The sequence below is a fragment of the Pan troglodytes genome, chromosome 13 (genome assembly GCF_028858775.2).
Source record: "Pan troglodytes isolate AG18354 chromosome 13, NHGRI_mPanTro3-v2.0_pri, whole genome shotgun sequence".
NCBI classification, from domain to species: Eukaryota; Metazoa; Chordata; class Mammalia; order Primates; family Hominidae; genus Pan; species Pan troglodytes.
Window position 1 is genome coordinate 131,642,253 of NC_072411.2, and position 17,619 is coordinate 131,659,871.

Below are 17,619 nucleotides of genomic sequence, written 5' to 3' on the forward strand. Positions count from 1 at the left end.
AATTATTGACCCAAAATAACCTGGATGCATCTCCAAAGAATCACGCTGAGTAGAAAAAAAAAATCAATCTCAAAAGGCTACACACTATATGATTCCATTTATGCAATATTCTTGAAATTACAAAAATGCAAAATCCACTAGTGGTTTCCAGGAATTAAAGACAGTTGTGGCGCAAGGGAAAAGGGTAACCAGTATCCTGGTTATGAAATTGTACTGTAGTTTTACAATATGTTATCATTGGAGGAAACTGGGTGAAGCTTACATTGGATCTCTCTCTATTACTACTTGCAACTGCAGGTAAAGCTTCAATAATCTCAAACTAAAATTTTGAAAAACTAGCCAGAGAAAAATAGACCCATATACAATCAGTTGTTTTCTAACAAATGCGGCAATGAAATCCAATGGGGAAAAGACTGTATTTTCAATAAGATGCTGGACTAACTGGATGTTTACATGGGAAAAATATTTTCCATCCTTAAGTCACACCGTACACAAAAATTAACTCAAAACAGACTCTACACCTAAACTTAAAAGCAGACCTATTTTAAAAACACTTTAGAAGAAAACATCAGATAAAATTTCACCATCTTGAAGTAGACAAAGATTTCTTAAAATACCAGAAAAGCACAAACCATAAAAGAAAAAAAATTGATAAATTAGACGAATTACCAAAATTGAAAACTTTACTCCCCAAAAGATACCATTTAAAAAAATGCATGGATGAGCAAAATGTATACCTGACAAAGAACTTGTATCCAGAATATGTAAAGAATTCTTTGAAATCAATAGTATGACAAACAACCAAAATTTTTTAAATGGGCAGATTATTTGAAAAGATAATTCACAAGTAAAGACATATGAAGAGCAAATAACCACATGAAAGATGCTGAGCATCAAAGAAATTCAATGAAAATGTCAATGAAATTAAAGCACTGATGGTATTTTACCATAAAAATTGAACTAGAAATTGTAATATTCTATTGTGAACTGAAAGACAAATATCAAAAAATAGTTGAGTTAAAAGACAGAGAGAAAGATATAGTAACATCATTCCACCTTTAATAATGCACAAGGATTTCCTGCTCTGGTGAGAAAGGAATGGGTCACTTGTGTCCCGGCTGTTCAAATGACAATGTCAATGGGCTTGGAAGAATCTTTGGCTTCCCTGTTGAAGTACGGTAACCTTATGTCCAGTCTATGGTTTCAGGTAAAAAAATAAAGCAAGTCCTAGAGAATTAATGTTGCATCAGGGTATCTTTCCTTCCATCCACTGGTCCTCAGCCAGATAATTCCAAGGGGGCAGAATTGCAAAGCTTCAGTGACAAGAGTGGTCCCAAAGTAAGACAGTAACTGAAGGGTGGACAGGACCTAGGCCAGGACAGTGGGCCTTATGGAGAGAACTGTGTAGAAGGAATGAAATGCTTGAAGAGCAGGGAGGCTCTCTGTTCAGATGACTGGAGGAAGCGTATTTTCAGCCAGAAGCCTAGGTTCAGCAAGAGAGGACAGAGTCCCCCACATACCACACCCTATACTTTATCTGATGGCCTAAGAAAGCCAGTTTAATATGGCAAATATGACATTGGATTGAGTATCTAATTATATAGCAATGATTTGCCCGATTCACTCCACTCGGTCAAGCAGAGAGTTTTTGAACACTCAGTAGCTGGCCAAGTGTAACTTCTGCTAAACCTCAGGTACAATGAAAGAGTATTTGATTCCAAAGTAGCTCAACCTCAAGAGCAGAAGCACCATACTCCTTGCGTGGAAGCAGTTAATATTTTATCAGCCTCTCCTGTGGAACACTAGTTCTCAGGAACAATAGATTCTCTTTAAGGAAAAAAATGGTTCTATGATCAAATAGATTCGAAAGATAAATTTACTATAAGACCTCTGAGAACCTTGAGCACACAGACATCCTTTATGAATCTGCACGTGGGATGTATCATGTCCCACATTTATTTGGCCACAGAACACTTTTTTCCATGGAGCATCTCCTGGGACCAGTTTTCTGTTAAACGCATTAACAGCACAACCCCTAAATGACTTTAGGAACTATTCTGTGGTCCTCTGTAGGCTGAAAAACTACTAGGCCTGAATAGAATAGACCACTTGTTTTCAAAAAGCAGTTAGAGTGATGTTTAAACCTACTTCAGTGAGTCCCACTGCGCCCTGAGATCAGGGTGGGTCTCATGAAAAAATGCCTAGGGATGAGATTGCTGGTGGGGTATATATGGGTATGGTGGGTGTAGGGGTAAAGGGATGAGCAGAGGGGGGCTGAGAGGCAAGAGATGGAGGAAAGGCACCTTACTGAGAAGAGCGTGACATGGTATGTTCAGTTATGCAGCAAGCAGAGGGGCCCAGGACAAGGCTGGAAAGGCTGGAAGGGGCCAGACCACTCAGGTCTTAAAGATTATGTTAAGGACTTTGATCTTTTTCCTAAGGACAATAAAATGCCAATAGGTGTTTTAGGTAAAGAGTGATAAGATTAGATGATCATGCATAAGGTCTCTGCAGTATGAAAAATGGATTAGGAGTCAGGAGGAATAGGTGTGAGGAGACCAGATAGGAAGGCTTGTAGTGGTGCAGGTTGGAGGTGAAGGCAGCATGGTGCTGACTCTGCAAAGAAGTGAAAAGATCTAAGAGGTTTTTAGGAGTCCTTGGTAGTTGGATGGAGGTAAGAGGGAAAAAGAGGAAGGTATATTAGTCTGTTCTCACGCTGCTATGAAGATACTACCCAAGACTGGGTAATTTAGAAAGGAAAGAGGTTTAACTGACTCACAGTTCTACATGGCTGGGGAGGCCTCGGAAATCTTACAATCATGGCAGAAGGCACCTCTTCACAGGGCGGCAGGAGACAGAATGAGAGCCAGCAGGGGAAATGCCAGCTACTTATAAAACCATCAGATCTCATGAGAACTCACTCACTATCATGAGAACAGCATGAAGGAAACTGCCCCCACGATCCAATTACCTCCACCTGGCCTCTCCTTTGACGTGTGGGGATTATGGGGATTCCAATTCAAGATGAGATTTGGGTGGGAACACAAAGCTTAGCCATATCAGATGGTATCAAAATGGTTACCCAGTTTCTGGCCAGAATGACTGGGAGTGATGGTAATGCCATTTGATGAGCTAGCAGATATTTAAAGAAGGAAAGGAGAAGAAGATCTGAGTTTGGGGTGTCTCTGAGATTTTCAAGATATATGTGGAGTAGATAGTTGGAGTTTTGCTAAATATTCTGGAGAAAACATGACATTTTCTCATAAAATACTGAAGTAAATTTCAAATGCATTAGAGACTTAAATGCATAAAATTAATTCATACATGATTAGCATAATAGAGGAGAATATTTCTAAACTCTTGATATATAGAATCTTTCAGCATGAAACACGAAAAAAAATCAAGACCTCAATATGTAATTATGTAAAACTAAAATATAACATATGGAAAACAAAATACTTTTGTCCAGATTTAAAAGGCAAATGACAGTGGAAAAATATGTGTAACCTATGGCAGATAAACTGTTATATACTTAAAATAAAGGGCTATTTCAAATAAAGAAGAGTAAAGATTAGCATGAATGGTCTCATAAAAAATCAGACAAAGGATATGAATAGAGAGTTCATAAAGGAGAAACACAACCAGAAACATATTTAAGAAGTATTCAACCTTACTATAAGTCTAAGATCTACAAATTTAAACAACACTAAAATGATATTTTTGACCACTAGAATGACAATTCTCAGTATTTGTGTCAAGACAAGGAAATAAATGCTCCTGTGCACTTTTGGTAGGAGAAAATATCGGTTCAATGTTTGTTTGTTTTTTCTCCTCTTAGAGAGTAATGTCGAAATATGTATGTATTCTCCTGTACCCTGGGATTCTATTTCTGCAAAATTATACTAAAAATAATAAGATAAGTACACAAAGATGTAAATACAAGAAGATTCCTTGTAATGTTGTTTATAATGGGGAAAAGTTCTCAACTGCCCAAAAGTTGAATTGTGGATGGAACTTTTAAAAAATCACAATATTTCATATAATGGACTATAGGGCAGCCAGTAAAAATAAAACAGAAGTTATTCCTTGATGTAAAAACACATTTATGATATACATATATTTTTAAGTAAAAAGTAAATTATAAAATAGTATGAGTGGTATGACTCCTTTTATATTCAAATATGTATGCATATACACTATACACTATATACCACACACACACAGACCTTCAGGAAAATTTCTGGATATCAGAATGTATCAAAATCTTAATAACAGTTACCTCCTAGCAGATCAATTTTCAGTGGTGGGATTTTTTTTCCATAGTCCTATATTTTCTAATTTTCCTTCTATGCTTTTTTTACTCATGGGATAAGAATATCTGGGAAAAAAAACCCGGGATGCTTCCCCTAATATTATTTTTGCCTCCACTGGTGAGTATAAATGTCTGCGTGTGTTTATAAGCAAAACAAAGCCATCTGCGAATCATTTTTGGAGTGAGCCCACTTCTCAGTCCCAAGAAAAGCCAAAAGGAAAACATAGGCTGTGACACTGATAAATAGAAGGAAAATCAGAAGTTGCTTTTCCTACACTTCGGCTTTTGTCACCTTCACCAGTAGCACAGATGAGGCTCCCCTGGGATGGCTTAGGGACCAAGGCTCTGTGAAATTCTCCGGGGCTTGGGAGGTGGCCACAGTGGCTTAGCAGGGGAGAGGTGGACACAGCAAGGTGCTCTCCAGTCAATGATAACATATGTTTTTCTTTGGCTTCAGAGCCCACCTTCTTCTGTGGGTACTTGATATGTCATCCTCTTCCAATTTGCAATCCAGAGTGACCCTTAAGCTTTTGTTGGTTGAGCAAAACTCTAAAAACATAGACTTTGTCTTACTCTCTACATTTCAAGATCCCTGGGTTCTGTTGGAAAAGCAGGGGATGGAACATTTTGTCTCCGGTGGTTTAGTTTCTTTTACCTGTACTTTCTCTGCCTACGTGTCCCAAAGCCTGGGGAACAGAAAGTTAAAAGCCTGAGAGATAAATTAATCAATAACAAATCTTTTCTAAGTCTCCAAAAGAATCTGGTAAACATTTGAGAGGCTACGCTCAGCACATACACGTACAAACCACATTTCACATCTGTTTTTGAGATTCACAAAGTCCTTGAAGCTCATAAGGGGGTGACTTTGAAGAAGGACCCCAAGTTAGGCTGGAACCCCCAATCTAGAAGTGGCTCCTCCTGTTCGGTGTTCAGTGGCCACCAAGATTTCTGGAGAAGCCAGTCCTGCCCCGCCAATCTCGCCTCCCATCCCACTCTCCCTTGACACTTTTATATCTTGCAATAAAAATAAATATGGCAGCTGAAAGCAGCATCTACAGAAGACACACCCCTTCCTTCTTTCCATCTTCTGACTTTCATTAACCCATCACCTTTCTCAAGTGTTCATGTAATGGCTCATTTCTCATGTTTCATAGTCCTAGCCTGGGAAAGGTACAGTAATGATAGTCTTTGTAAGTCTAGACGCCAAACAACCATCTCAGAAAAGCCTCATTTAATGAGGCTCACACAATGGGTTGTTTTAAAATAGATCTTCATCCAAGCCATGCCTCCTTACATTTTGTAATGGTGTTTATATTTTGCAATATTTTATTCATGATGGATGTGGGTTTTTTTAACATCTGCAATCTCGGGCACTTTGTGGTAAATTTGAAAACTCAGTCCCTGGAATCACTTGCCTGTAAACCCGGGTGCACAGATGCACGTGCCATTCAGGCCGTCGCTGTCACAGGTGGCTCCGTTCAGACAGCTGACGTTAGCGCAGGGATCCTTGTACAATTCACAGTGTGTTCCTGCAGAGAAACAAGCAAAACAGGATGACTCATCCAGGACTCTCTGGCTCCCATGGCCTCTGAAAGCAAAGTCGGAACTCTCTGGAACAATGCGAGGGAGATTCCCAGCGTGGGTGTGTGTGGGTGAGTGTATACACACGTGCCCACTCATGATTTTAGATTGTTGTAAAAACTTGCCTTATGAGAAAGTAACACATTCGATCACTGTCCATAGGTCCCACCATAGTCTTTTATCTGTACTTTCTCTGCCTACGTGTCCCAAAGCCTGGGGAACAGAAAGTTAAAAGCCTGAAAGATAAATTAATCAATAGCAAATGCTTTATAAGTCTCCAAAAGAAACAGAAAATATCTAGATGGCCTTGAGAAAATATAATATTAGCAACCTGAAAGTGAAGATTTGGAATCAGATATTTAAGTGAGTCCCAGTTCTACTTTGAAGAACTGCACGGGAGAGGGGAAGCCGCGTGATACTTAGACTTCATTCTCAAAGACATCACTGCATGCTTTATGTCTAATTTATTCCTCACAACAACACTATGAGACAATTATCCTTATTCCTCCATTTTACAGATGAGGAAACTGAGGAAAGAGTCAAAGATCACAAGCCTGGTAAGAAAGGAGCTGGGATTTGAAGCTGCCCGTAATCCCATCCCAGAGTCTGTGTTTGCTAAGTAGGCTGTTGAGAGTGACCCTGAATTGACTGTGGAAATATACAAAACTCTATGGAGCTCAGCACTCGTTTAACAAAGAAGAGGCATTTTTTTAAAAATCTGTAAAGTAAAACAGAAAGCTTCTCATTTACTTTTTTTTTTTTTTTTTAAAAAAGACTGTGTGTGCATGTATGTACGCAAATGCCTGAAGTGGGACTGGATTACTTCCAGGAGACTTGATTACTTTGATTTTCACATCTGTGTATTTCTACATTACTGGCACCTTTTTTACAAGTATCTATTTTTTTATAATTTTATTAAAAACTTTAAAAATCTAATGCTATTTGAAAGGTGGGATATCTGCTGATGTTACACTGGATGCCAAGATGGATGAATAGATTAGTGTCTCTCTCTCTCTCCTCCTCCTGCCCCTCCTCCCTCTCTCCCTTCCCCTATCCCCACCCTTTGGAGAGAAAGATAAATTACATTCTATCTTGCCTAAGAATGTACATAATGATATGCCCACACTTCCCAACAGCCTCAAGAAAAATATGCATAAAGCAAATAGTAACTGAATGGTATTTACTTAATTTTCTCTGCACTTCATTACTTAGCTCATGTTGTGCAAGGGACTGCCACACCCAGTGACTCATCCTTTAGGCACTGAAATCATCCTTGCTGGGCTTTTCCCTTATTTCTTTCTCAATGCCTTAAGAAGTAGGGCTCAGGAAGGAGGAAAGGAAGTAAGAGAAAATAGAAATGGAACTTCCTATCTATATTCACACTAATGACTTATTTGAGCCAGGTAAAGCTCAAATTTTAGAATAAATGACCTGTAATTCATTTTCATCCTTTGCCCCTCCTAGCCAAGCCATCAACAATATTCTGCCAGGTATTTTTCTGAAGTGTCTTTCAGATCTTTGCCTTTCTTTCCTTCCTGAGACCACCCCTGTGATCCCACTGCCTCGTGCCTGGTGGGATACAGCCTCCTGCAGCCATGTCTTAGTTTCCTCTGTCTCCAGGGACTTGAACGAGCCTCCTCAACTTTCTTCATCCCTAACCCAGGTTGCATGGTAACATAAAAGATCAAAATAATGTTAAGATTAGAATAAATCTGGTCATTCTTCTTCATTTGGGTGTGTACAGCCTCTTCTCCCATGAGTCTCTATTTTTACTTTCCTACTGATACACAAGTAGCCTGGGCTCAATTGAAAGAATAAAAAGCAGAAGAGTCTTTCCTGCTTTAAAATGTTTATTGCAACACAAAGACTCACATATTTACAAGTTCCCATTGGGCTGATCAATAGGAGCCAAGTGACAAAAAAGACTTTTGGTTGTAGTGGGAAATACGGCCACCACCAAAGTTCAGAGGTGCCTGAAGCCTAGAAAACATTTCCATTAGACCTGAAGTCAAAGAAATCAAATGATTGTCACTGAGTTTCTAGTAATACATTAACATCACTAACATATTAGCACCCAAACTACCACATTTTAAAAACCAGACTGAAAAGCAAATTCTAGGCCAAATATTTAAGCATCTTACCTTTTATTTAAAGTCTTCAACAAAATAAGACTTGATGAAAACACCCAAGATAATAAGCAATTTCAATCTTTTGGGTGTTTGGGGTTTTTGTTTGGATAGATGGCTCTTTTTTGGAGGGCGGGGAGACAATACTTTTTTCCCTTGTTAATTTTCTTTCTCAAATGGTAAGACATTTGGTCCCTTGAGCATCTATTGAGAGTTCTCTGGCAGCAAGACTGGACAAAAGCTAATCTTCACAGAAACCTGATTACGGAGAAGCAAGATGGTGTTAAAAGTCCCTGGAGAGCACTTTGGTGACTCACATTTCTATATCGTAAACCTTGCTAATCCCTATATAAAATATATTTGTCATATTGCTCAGCTTGTCATTAGAACTGAACAACTCTGAGCTAAAAACTTTAAACACGGAGAATAGACAATCATGGACACTACTGATGTGCCAAGTTGTATCCACTCAAACCCTCCTCCTCTGGAGGTCCCTAGGCCCCCTCTTCCTGCCCTCCTCACCACTCCCATTCCCAGAAAACATCAAGTCTTGGGCATCCTGTTTCCTTCTTTCACACCCTTCCCCCAACCTGATCTTCGCATATTTAACTAATCTCTCAATTCCCAATCCAAACACCCTCTCTCTGCAAAGCTGAACCTTGATTTTCTCAACACAGACCACATTCTTCCACCATTGTGCCTTGAGAGCATGCCGGGACTGTCATTGTCACGGAGTTCACTGTGCCAAATCATAACTTATCTGCTCTCCTGTCTGATTCTCCCACAAATCTCTGAAGTCCTGTAGAGCAGAGGCCGTATCATAATGCGTGGAAGAAATTATGGACCTAACACCGGAATCCTATCCTTTCAAGAGGGGCGACAGCCAGTGTACTTTGGCTGACACACAGGTGAGGTTGCCAGAGGAGAGATTCCAAATTCCAAATCTGCCTCAAAAACACCCTATTTTGTCAGAGAAAACCAGGTCCACACTTCAGACTAAGTCTGTGGAATGACACATGCATCACCCATTGGCAGAAGACACAGCACGTACTATTACAAAGCTGATGTTTAGTCTCAAGCAAAAATAAACTGTAATTCAGTCAAAACTAATAAAAATTCATACTTTTCATATTAAGGGATGGAGAAGAAATGTTTCTAAAAAGACTTCGATTCCAACAGCGTTCTTTACAGAAGTTAATTTTAGAATTGAAATAAGCTAGAATTCAAAAAGCAGTATACCAATTATAAGTCTTTGTTGTTGTAACAAATTTAGTTACAATTAATATTTGAAAAATGAAAATCAATATTTTATCTCCAAGAAACGAAGCCAGTAAAGAAGTGTTATTACACTTAATATTTACTTTAAGACGTCGTCTCATTTCATCCAAACTTACTTCCTCTATGAAAACTTTTTCCAGTATTTCAATCTTTATAGATCTCAACATTTTCTAAACCATCTCAGAAATTACAATTGACATCTCAGCCTTAGCCTCATTATTCCTGTGTGTGTCACTCAGTCTGCTCGTCTGGTTAAATAACAGCCCAAAGAAGGAAGAAACTCTGACTTATCCTTTCTGTATTTATCACAGTACTTGAAAGGGCTAGGTGCACAAAATAACCAGAAATTCTTGTTCCCTGGCTAAGTGGAATCTAGCAAAGGCAATAACTTTATCCAACAAAGAAGGAGTTCTCTTCCTTCCCATTAAAATTTCTGTAGCCTTTAAAAATAAATAAGTAGGTACAGGCCAGGCAGAGTAGCTCACGCCAGTAATCCCAGCACTTTGGGAGGCCAACGCGGGCAGATCACTTGAGGTCAGGAGTTCGAGACAAGCCTGGCCAACATGGTGAAACCCCGTCTCTACTAAAAATACAAAAATTAGCCGGGCATGGTGGCACACACCTGTAATCCCAGCTACTCAGGAGGCCGAGACAGGAGGATTGCTTGAACCAGGGAGACAGAAGTTGCAGTGAGCCAAGATAGCGCCATTGCACTCCAGCCTGGGTGACAGAGCGAGACTCTGTTTCAAAAAAAAAAAGTAGGTACAATGTACAATGTAATTAAATCTATAATCCAGTGATCTCATTTCTGAGACTCTATCCCTAGAAAGAAATCCAGAAAGTATGAAAACAATGTAAAGATATTAATTCCAGAAATATTTGTAATAGCCCCACATCACATGTAACAACAAAGCAATGGATAAGTATTCTCTCATGGGAACATTACAAAGCCATTTAAAATAAAACTAGTAAGACTTCCTAGCAATACATAAATCAAACATAATATCCTATTATGAGTGAGCAGAACAATATAAAATTGTAGGTATACTCAATTATTGAACAGTAAAAACATGGATACTAAAATCAGAATGGAAGGAACACAGATTATTATGGCTCATGTTATGTTGTAAAAACATGAGTAATTATGAATTTTCTCTTTTCTTCTAAATATTTATTATTGTTACATTATTTTCAAAATTAAAAATCGAATTTTTTTTCTAAATTTTATCACCAAAACTTTCAAATATATATATTGTTGATCATTTCATTGGATCTTCTAGAAATAAAAATCAATCACTATGGGGCTGTTCCTTAACCTTTTGACAATATGAGGTATGAACACTTAACAAAGTCTTAGACGTTCCGTCATAAACCAGGCTTGAACTAGTTTTGAAGGACACAGCAGTATTTTGGTTTGTCTGAAGACGGGTTACACAGAGGTCCTCCATGAATTTTGCTTTCTAACAATTCCATGATCTACAGTGAAGACTTACATTCCATGAAAATGTTTAAGTTGGTTTCCTTTACTTAATTCATGTGTTAAACAGTAGTTCTAACTCAAGTAAAGGTAGCCATTGAGCATTTGTTCTGTGCGAGCCACCATAGTAAGAGCTGTAGAGAATTTAAACAGAAAAAGAGCCTATGTAGTCACTGTCTTTCCAGAGCTTATGATTTAGTATAGGGAAGAAGAAAGTCTGAAACCAAAAAGAATTTAATACAAGGCTAAACATAATTGTCATGGCAAATAGAAAGAAAATAGAGAGTTAAAGGAGGAAGAAGCCACATCTCTTTGGGGGTCAACATTTCAGACAGTGGATACAGCCATAGGAGTGGATGAAAGCAAAGAGGAGGGAGAGAGAAAGGGGCCTGGAGACCCACGTCATTCATGGCATCTGGGAGACCAAGACTTAGTGAGGGCAGAGAGGAGAACCCGGTCAGGAATGAAGTTGCAGAAGACACAGCAAGGCGACGTGCAGGAGGGACCCCAGGGCTCAGTGGGGCAAAGGGACAGGAACGCTGGCTGAGTCAGAAGTGGAAGGGGAGGCTTCATAGATTTCACCAAATGACTTCAATTACTTCACCGTGAATTTTCCTGAAACCTCTTTTAGTGGAATGATGTGGACAAGGGCCAAGAGCCATGGTTGAAAAAGCAAAAGGGAAGAAAGGGACTTGAAGCACAGCAGGGACACAAAAAGTCAAAGAAGAGGTTTTTAAAATTATTATTTATATGGAATTTACTTAGAAGTGTAAGAACTTTTTTTTTCTTTAGCAGCCCAGTTTTTCTAGAAGGGCTTATTTGAAAAGAATTCCCTTCTCATTCCTAGCAATTCCTCTTTAAGAGTCGTACATTATTATTATAGACAATGGTTTCCGGGCCATTCTTCAGTTTTGTTTATCTGTCCATTCTTGCTAGGGTAATATATGAATGTAACAATAATTGCAGCATTATAATGGGTTTTTCAACATCTGGCAGAAGTTCCCCCTCATTGCTTTTCTTTTTCTTTTTCTTCTTTTTTTTTTTTTTTTTTTTTTTTAGACAGAGTCTCGCTCTGTCACCCAGGCTGAAATGCAGTGGCACGATCTCAGCTCACTGCAATCTCCGCCTCCCGGGTTCAAGTGATTCTCCTGCCTCAGCCCCCTGAGTAGCTGGGACTACAGGCATGTGCCACAGCGCCCAGCTAATTTTTGTATTTTTAGTAGAGATGGGGTTTCACCATGTTAGCCAGGCTGGTCTCGAACTCCTGACCTCATTATCTGCCAGCCTCAGCCTCCCAAAGTGCTAGGATTACAGGTGTAAGCCACCGCCCCCGGCCTTTTTTCCTTTTTCAAAATGTTCTTAGCTATATATTTGGCTGACTCCCTATTGCACTCATTCTTTTTAGGAGGATAAATATATATACATAGAGAGAGGGTGTTATATATATAGTGTTATATATAGTTATATTATATATATCCTCCTAAAAATATAAAAACTATATATATAGTTTAAAAAATATTAATATTAAGCAGTAAAAATTACCACTTAAAAAGTATATATATAAAGTAAAAAGTTAAAGCTTAACTTTATCCCTAAAATACTACCTATCCAAGTTCTAACTCCAGGTAAGTACTAGTTAGGAATTTAAACCCATCCATCTGACAGTTTCCTGAATTTATACAGACATACTATATGTAAATATATATTGGAAAAAATATTTCCAAAAGGGGGAGAATGTCCATCCCCCCACGGAGAGAAAAGCACAGGATCATGTGGCCTCTCACTTCCCCTCACTCTTCCTCTGGGTGGAAGAGCATGATTAGATCCTCCTGTCTCTCCCTTAATTCCTTCTACCTACGCTCCCCATGTCCCCACCACTCTTAGTTTAGAAGTTCTACCATTTACTGCTACATTACTAGGGTTTACCTCCCTGTTTTCAGCAGCCTTATTTAAACCTAAACCTAAATATCTTTATAAATATACTAAAATTAAATAAACACTTTATCTGCCCATTGGATTTGTCGCCCAGGCTGGAGTGCAGTGGTGTGATCTCAGCTCACTGCAACGTCTACCTCCCAGGTTCAAGCAGTTCCCGTGCCTCAGCCTCCTGAGTAGCTGAGATTACAGGCACCCGCCACCACACCTGGCTAATTTTTGTATTTTTAGTAGAGATGGGATTTCACTGTCTGGTCTTGAACTCCTGACTTCAGGTGATCTGCCCACTGCAGCTTCCCAAAGTGTTGGGATTACAGGTGCGAGCCACCACACCAAGCCAGGAGTGAAATCTTTAACACACTTGTATGCCTTTCAGTCTTTCCTATCCTCACCCCCTTCAACACATGGCTTTGTTTTAAATAATATGAAACACTTTACTTGTTGAAATTTTTCCTTAGGAGCAAGAGTGGTGGACACAGCCTAGAGTGACCCCTAGGGAGTCACACCCTTGTGTAATTCCCTCCCTTTGAGTGTGAGCTTCCAACCAAGAGCAAATGGCAGTTAAGACGTTTTGAAGATGCAATTAAGGTCCCTAATCAGTTGACTTTGAGTTCCTCCCAGGTGGGCCTGGCCTAACCAGGTGAGACCTTTAAGAGGGTCCAGTCTGGGTGCAGTGGCTCACGTCTGCAATCCCAGCACTTCGGGAGGCCAAGGCAGGTGGATCACCTGAGGTCGGGAGTTCAAGACCAGCCTGACCAACATGGAGAAACTTTGTCTCTACTAAAAATCCAAAATTAGCTGGGCATGGTGGTGAATGCCTGTAATCCCAGCTACTCAGGAGGCTGAGGCAGGAGAATCGCTTGAACCCAGGAGGTGGAGGTTGCTGTGAGCCGAGATCACACCATTGCACTCCAGCCTGGGCAACGAGAGTGAAACTCCATCACAAAAAAAAAAAAGTCCAGGGCTTCCCGGAAGTTCAAGACTGGAAGCCGTGGGGTCTCTGTCATAGTTGCTAGCTTTCAAAGAGCAAGCTGTCACAAATCCTACAGCCACGAGGATATAAGTTCTGCCAATAACCTAAGGGGACTTGGAAGCTGATCTCTCACTATTCAAGCCTCAGATGAGAGCTCAGTCCGTCAATACCTGGCTTTCACCCTTGTGAGCCCCTGAGCTGGGAATTGACTAAGCCACACCTGGACCTAGGAAACTGTTAGGTAATAAAAGCATGTTGTTTAAGCCAGTACTGGGTACTGATTTGTTATGCAGCAATAGATAGCTGATACAGACGGCGGATCTACTTTTTTCAGGAGACTTTCCTTCACCATTATATTACCATTCACAATCACATAAATATCAAATATCTAGATTTACGCCTGCATTTAAAGGCATATATCTCTTCCTTCCATTCTCCATCTTCCCCTATCTGGATATCTTTGTTTTGATTTAGTTCCTATTTGGTGGAGATGCTTATTAAGGTACTTATCTTAGGGTATAGGGTGCTATATTTTCTGTATCCTTGAATGCATGGCGATGTCTTTCTTTTGCCCTCAAATGTAAACAACAAACTCCTAGTCCTTTTCATTTAAAAGTCTGAAATGCTGCTCTGCTATTCTTTACCTTCATGATAGAGAGGGGCAGTACAATGCTGATTTGATTCTCTTTCTTCTGTATGTAACCTGTGATCCCTTCGAAGAATCTTGTGAAAAATTCTCTTTATCCTTGCAGTTACAAATTTTACCAGGAAATCTCGAATTGTGTATCATCTCCTTCATTAATCCCATTACTGCCCTGTGAGCCCATTCTATTTGAAAATAAGACTTTCTTCACCTCACAGACACCTCCTTCTAGGAGTTAGTTAATTCTGCTTCTATTTCCACATGCTCCTTCTTCTGGAGCACCCATCGCTCAGGCAGAAGCCGATCTCTCGAATCTTTTCTCCATGTTTCCTGTCTTTTCACTCGTGGTTTCCACTTCCTCATATTTTGATTCTCTCATGCACTAGTTCCTCCTTTTTATTCAGATCCAAATTCAATTTTGAGTAGTATACATTACTTTCTTCACTTCCTTTCTTGAGTGTTTAGAGCTGTTGTTGCAATTTTTGTTTTTATTTCCCAAAACTTTTCTCCCTCTCTGAGTTGCTGGCGTGGGCTAGTGTACTGGCCAGGCTAGTGGGTGGAAATCTTGGCAGAGACAGACAACATAACACATTCCCCTTCAGGGATGGATGGGCAGCCAATGGAGCCCTGTGTACTAAGGCATGAGGCAGAGAGAGGCCTCCCAGTTTGGTGTTCTCAAGGCCACAAAAAATGGGGGGGCCAGCTCAGCCTACTGTGCAATTTCCTTAGACGACAGCCTGTATCCATGAGATCAGTTCACCCCTCTGCCTCCTAGGGTCAGATGCAGCACAATTACAGCATGCACTTCCTCTCTATAAGCTGAAGGATTTTTTTGGACTCATCTGTTCATTGAGTCATCAGTTCTCTCTGGAGCCCTCATCCCCTGTTCTTGCGCTTAAGCAAAGGCTCCCAGCACACATACCCTTTCTTGAGATCCCAAATCTTCAGATGACCCCATTCAGGGTCATCTACCTTATTGAGCCATCCCTAGCAGAGAGTCAGGAGGGATCAGAGATATTGAATTCAATGTGAGCTGCCATCTTCCTAGAATCTTCATTTGTTCAGAGTAAGAAATCCATGAAAATATTTATACACATGGAAAGGAGCAAGGGGAAAGAAGGAGGTTGAAGATATGTAGAGAGAAACGTAATAGATAGATAGACTCAGAACTGAGAAGCCTGAGAATGAAGCCAGCACATCTGCTGTTGTGTCCTGGTAGATGTTAGTGGAGTTTGGTTCTAACCGAACGTCATACTCCAACAGAAGCATCAGATCTGTGGAACACAGAGTCAAGACTTGGCCCAGCTTCAGCCCTTTTATCCAGGAGCTTAATCAAATTTTCAGTGTAGCCTACAAGGCCATGAGACTTGCCAAAAAGGTTACTAAATAAAGGTAGGTTCATCCAAAGAGAAGCAACGGTGAGGGCAATGCAAGGTCTCCAGCCAGGTGGATGGCATCAAGCAAGCAGCAATAGGAGCAAGCAGTTAAGTGAAATGGCTATAAATAGAGCCCACAAACGCATTCCAAAATCTAAACCCAGCCCTGAAGTTATGGCTTAGAGAAATGTGTGCAACAGCTGATAAATAGGTTCTCCTGGAACAGGGCCGTCTGAGGATATCTGGGCTCCAGGAAGCCTTGCCATCCACAAAACGTGGCCAGAGGCCAATGAAGATGCTGGGAGAAAGGGCTTTAGGAACCATGCTGACCAGGCTTATAGGGGAAGAGCATTACTGTCCACCTCATAGGGTTCTCGGGGGGATTTAGTGAGCTATGCACATTAGGGGTTAGAACGGGGTCCACACATTGGAAACATTCTGTCAATGTCGCCTGTTTTTAATAAGCATTAACTTACTTGCCGATACATGGGACTCCACCTGCCTCCTCCCCAAGAAAGCACAGCATTCTATCTCTGCATAAGAAGCTTTATAGGACGGCATCCTTCCTCTTCCACAGTTTTCACAGCCGTGGTCTCTAACCTATGTCTGACAGTCCATCTTAATATTACTTTTTGTTTTCAGCTTTTTACACATTCAATAAAAAAGAGAGCGAGGATCCACAAAGAACAGGACAGGAAAGAGGGTTGTTTCTCAATCTATCAGGAAGAAACCAGAGACTTGCAAATTGGTCTCCTTGGACCGATTAATCATGCCAGCTTCAGCATTTGATTGTTATTCTGAACAATTCATGGTCCAATTAGAGGTTTATGCATTTACACTGAGAAATACATGATGTCATTTAGAGCCATTCTGGCACAGGAAGGCCAGGCGGCCTCTCACCTTTGTATTCTGCCAGGCACACACACTCATAGCCATTAACAAGGTCCCTGCAGGTGGCTGCATTCAGGCATGGAGCGGAGAGGCACTCGTTATATTCCTCCTCACAGTAGAGGCCATGGTAACCTGAGGGACAGAGAGAAAGGCCCACTGTCAAATGCATCCCATTTACAACCCACGTGGGACCAGCCTGCAAGGAAGGCAGTTGGGGGTATTCATTGGAAAGTATGGTATAAACAGATGGGATTTCAGGAGCTAGATCTCTTGGGGTAAAGTTGAAAGGTGGATTTGGGGGAAGGCTATGAAGAAAGTGCCTGTTCTTATCACACTTTTTCATGATCCCAAGTATAAAAGAAGTGATTCCATTTATCCACTGACATTTTCATCATAGTGCATCCAACAGTGCTGGTGTTAGGGTGATCCAGTCACTGAGTGTGTCTGCTGCGGCCATCAGAGATAGTGAATGAGCAGGATTTACAGCAGGGGAGGAGCAAACAGCTCCCTTCAAGAGTGAGAACCTGGCTTGGTGTGGTGGCTCATGCCACCACAAAGTGCTGGTAATCCCAGCACTTTGGGATACCGAGGCAGGTTGATCACTTGAGCTCAGGAGTTCAAGACCAGCCTGGCCAACACGGTGAAACTCTGTCTCTACTAAAAATACAAAAAATTAGCCAGGCGTGGTGGCGGGCACCTGTAATCCCAGCTACTCAGTAGGCTGAGGCAGGAGAATCACTTGAACCTGGGAGGCAGAGGTTGCAGTGAGCCAAGATTGTACCACTGCACTCCAGCCTGGGCGACAAGAGCAAAACTCCATCTCAAAAAAATAAATAAAAGAAAACAAAAAGTGTGAGAGCCATGTTAGAAAAGTATATCTGTATTTTCTTTTCAAGTCAGAAACGAAAATTAGCTCAAAATGCTTAACTGAAATTATTGATGAAATGTGAGGGTATTTTTGTTGTTATTGCTTGTTTAAAGATATGATTATATAAATTATAATATTTTAAATTGTACCTAAATGTTT

The 17,619-nt window shown here is 40.4% G+C and overlaps 1 protein-coding gene across 2 annotated transcripts in view; it reads right to left on the reverse strand.

The window, feature by feature from the left end:
- The window catches only part of DNER (delta/notch like EGF repeat containing), a 357,056-nt gene that overhangs the window by 43,930 nt on the left and 295,507 nt on the right, over window positions 1-17,619 (reverse strand). The window contains exons 9-10 of one of the 2 annotated variants that reach the window (XM_516135.6): window positions 16,602-16,724; window positions 5,728-5,841 (exon numbers count right to left, since the gene is read on the reverse strand). In XM_516135.6, the coding sequence (XP_516135.3) occupies window positions 5,728-5,841; window positions 16,602-16,724 (237 nt within the window). The remainder of the gene's footprint in view (window positions 1-5,727; window positions 5,842-16,601; window positions 16,725-17,619) is intronic. The other variant, XM_009444488.3, reaches the window with a different exon arrangement.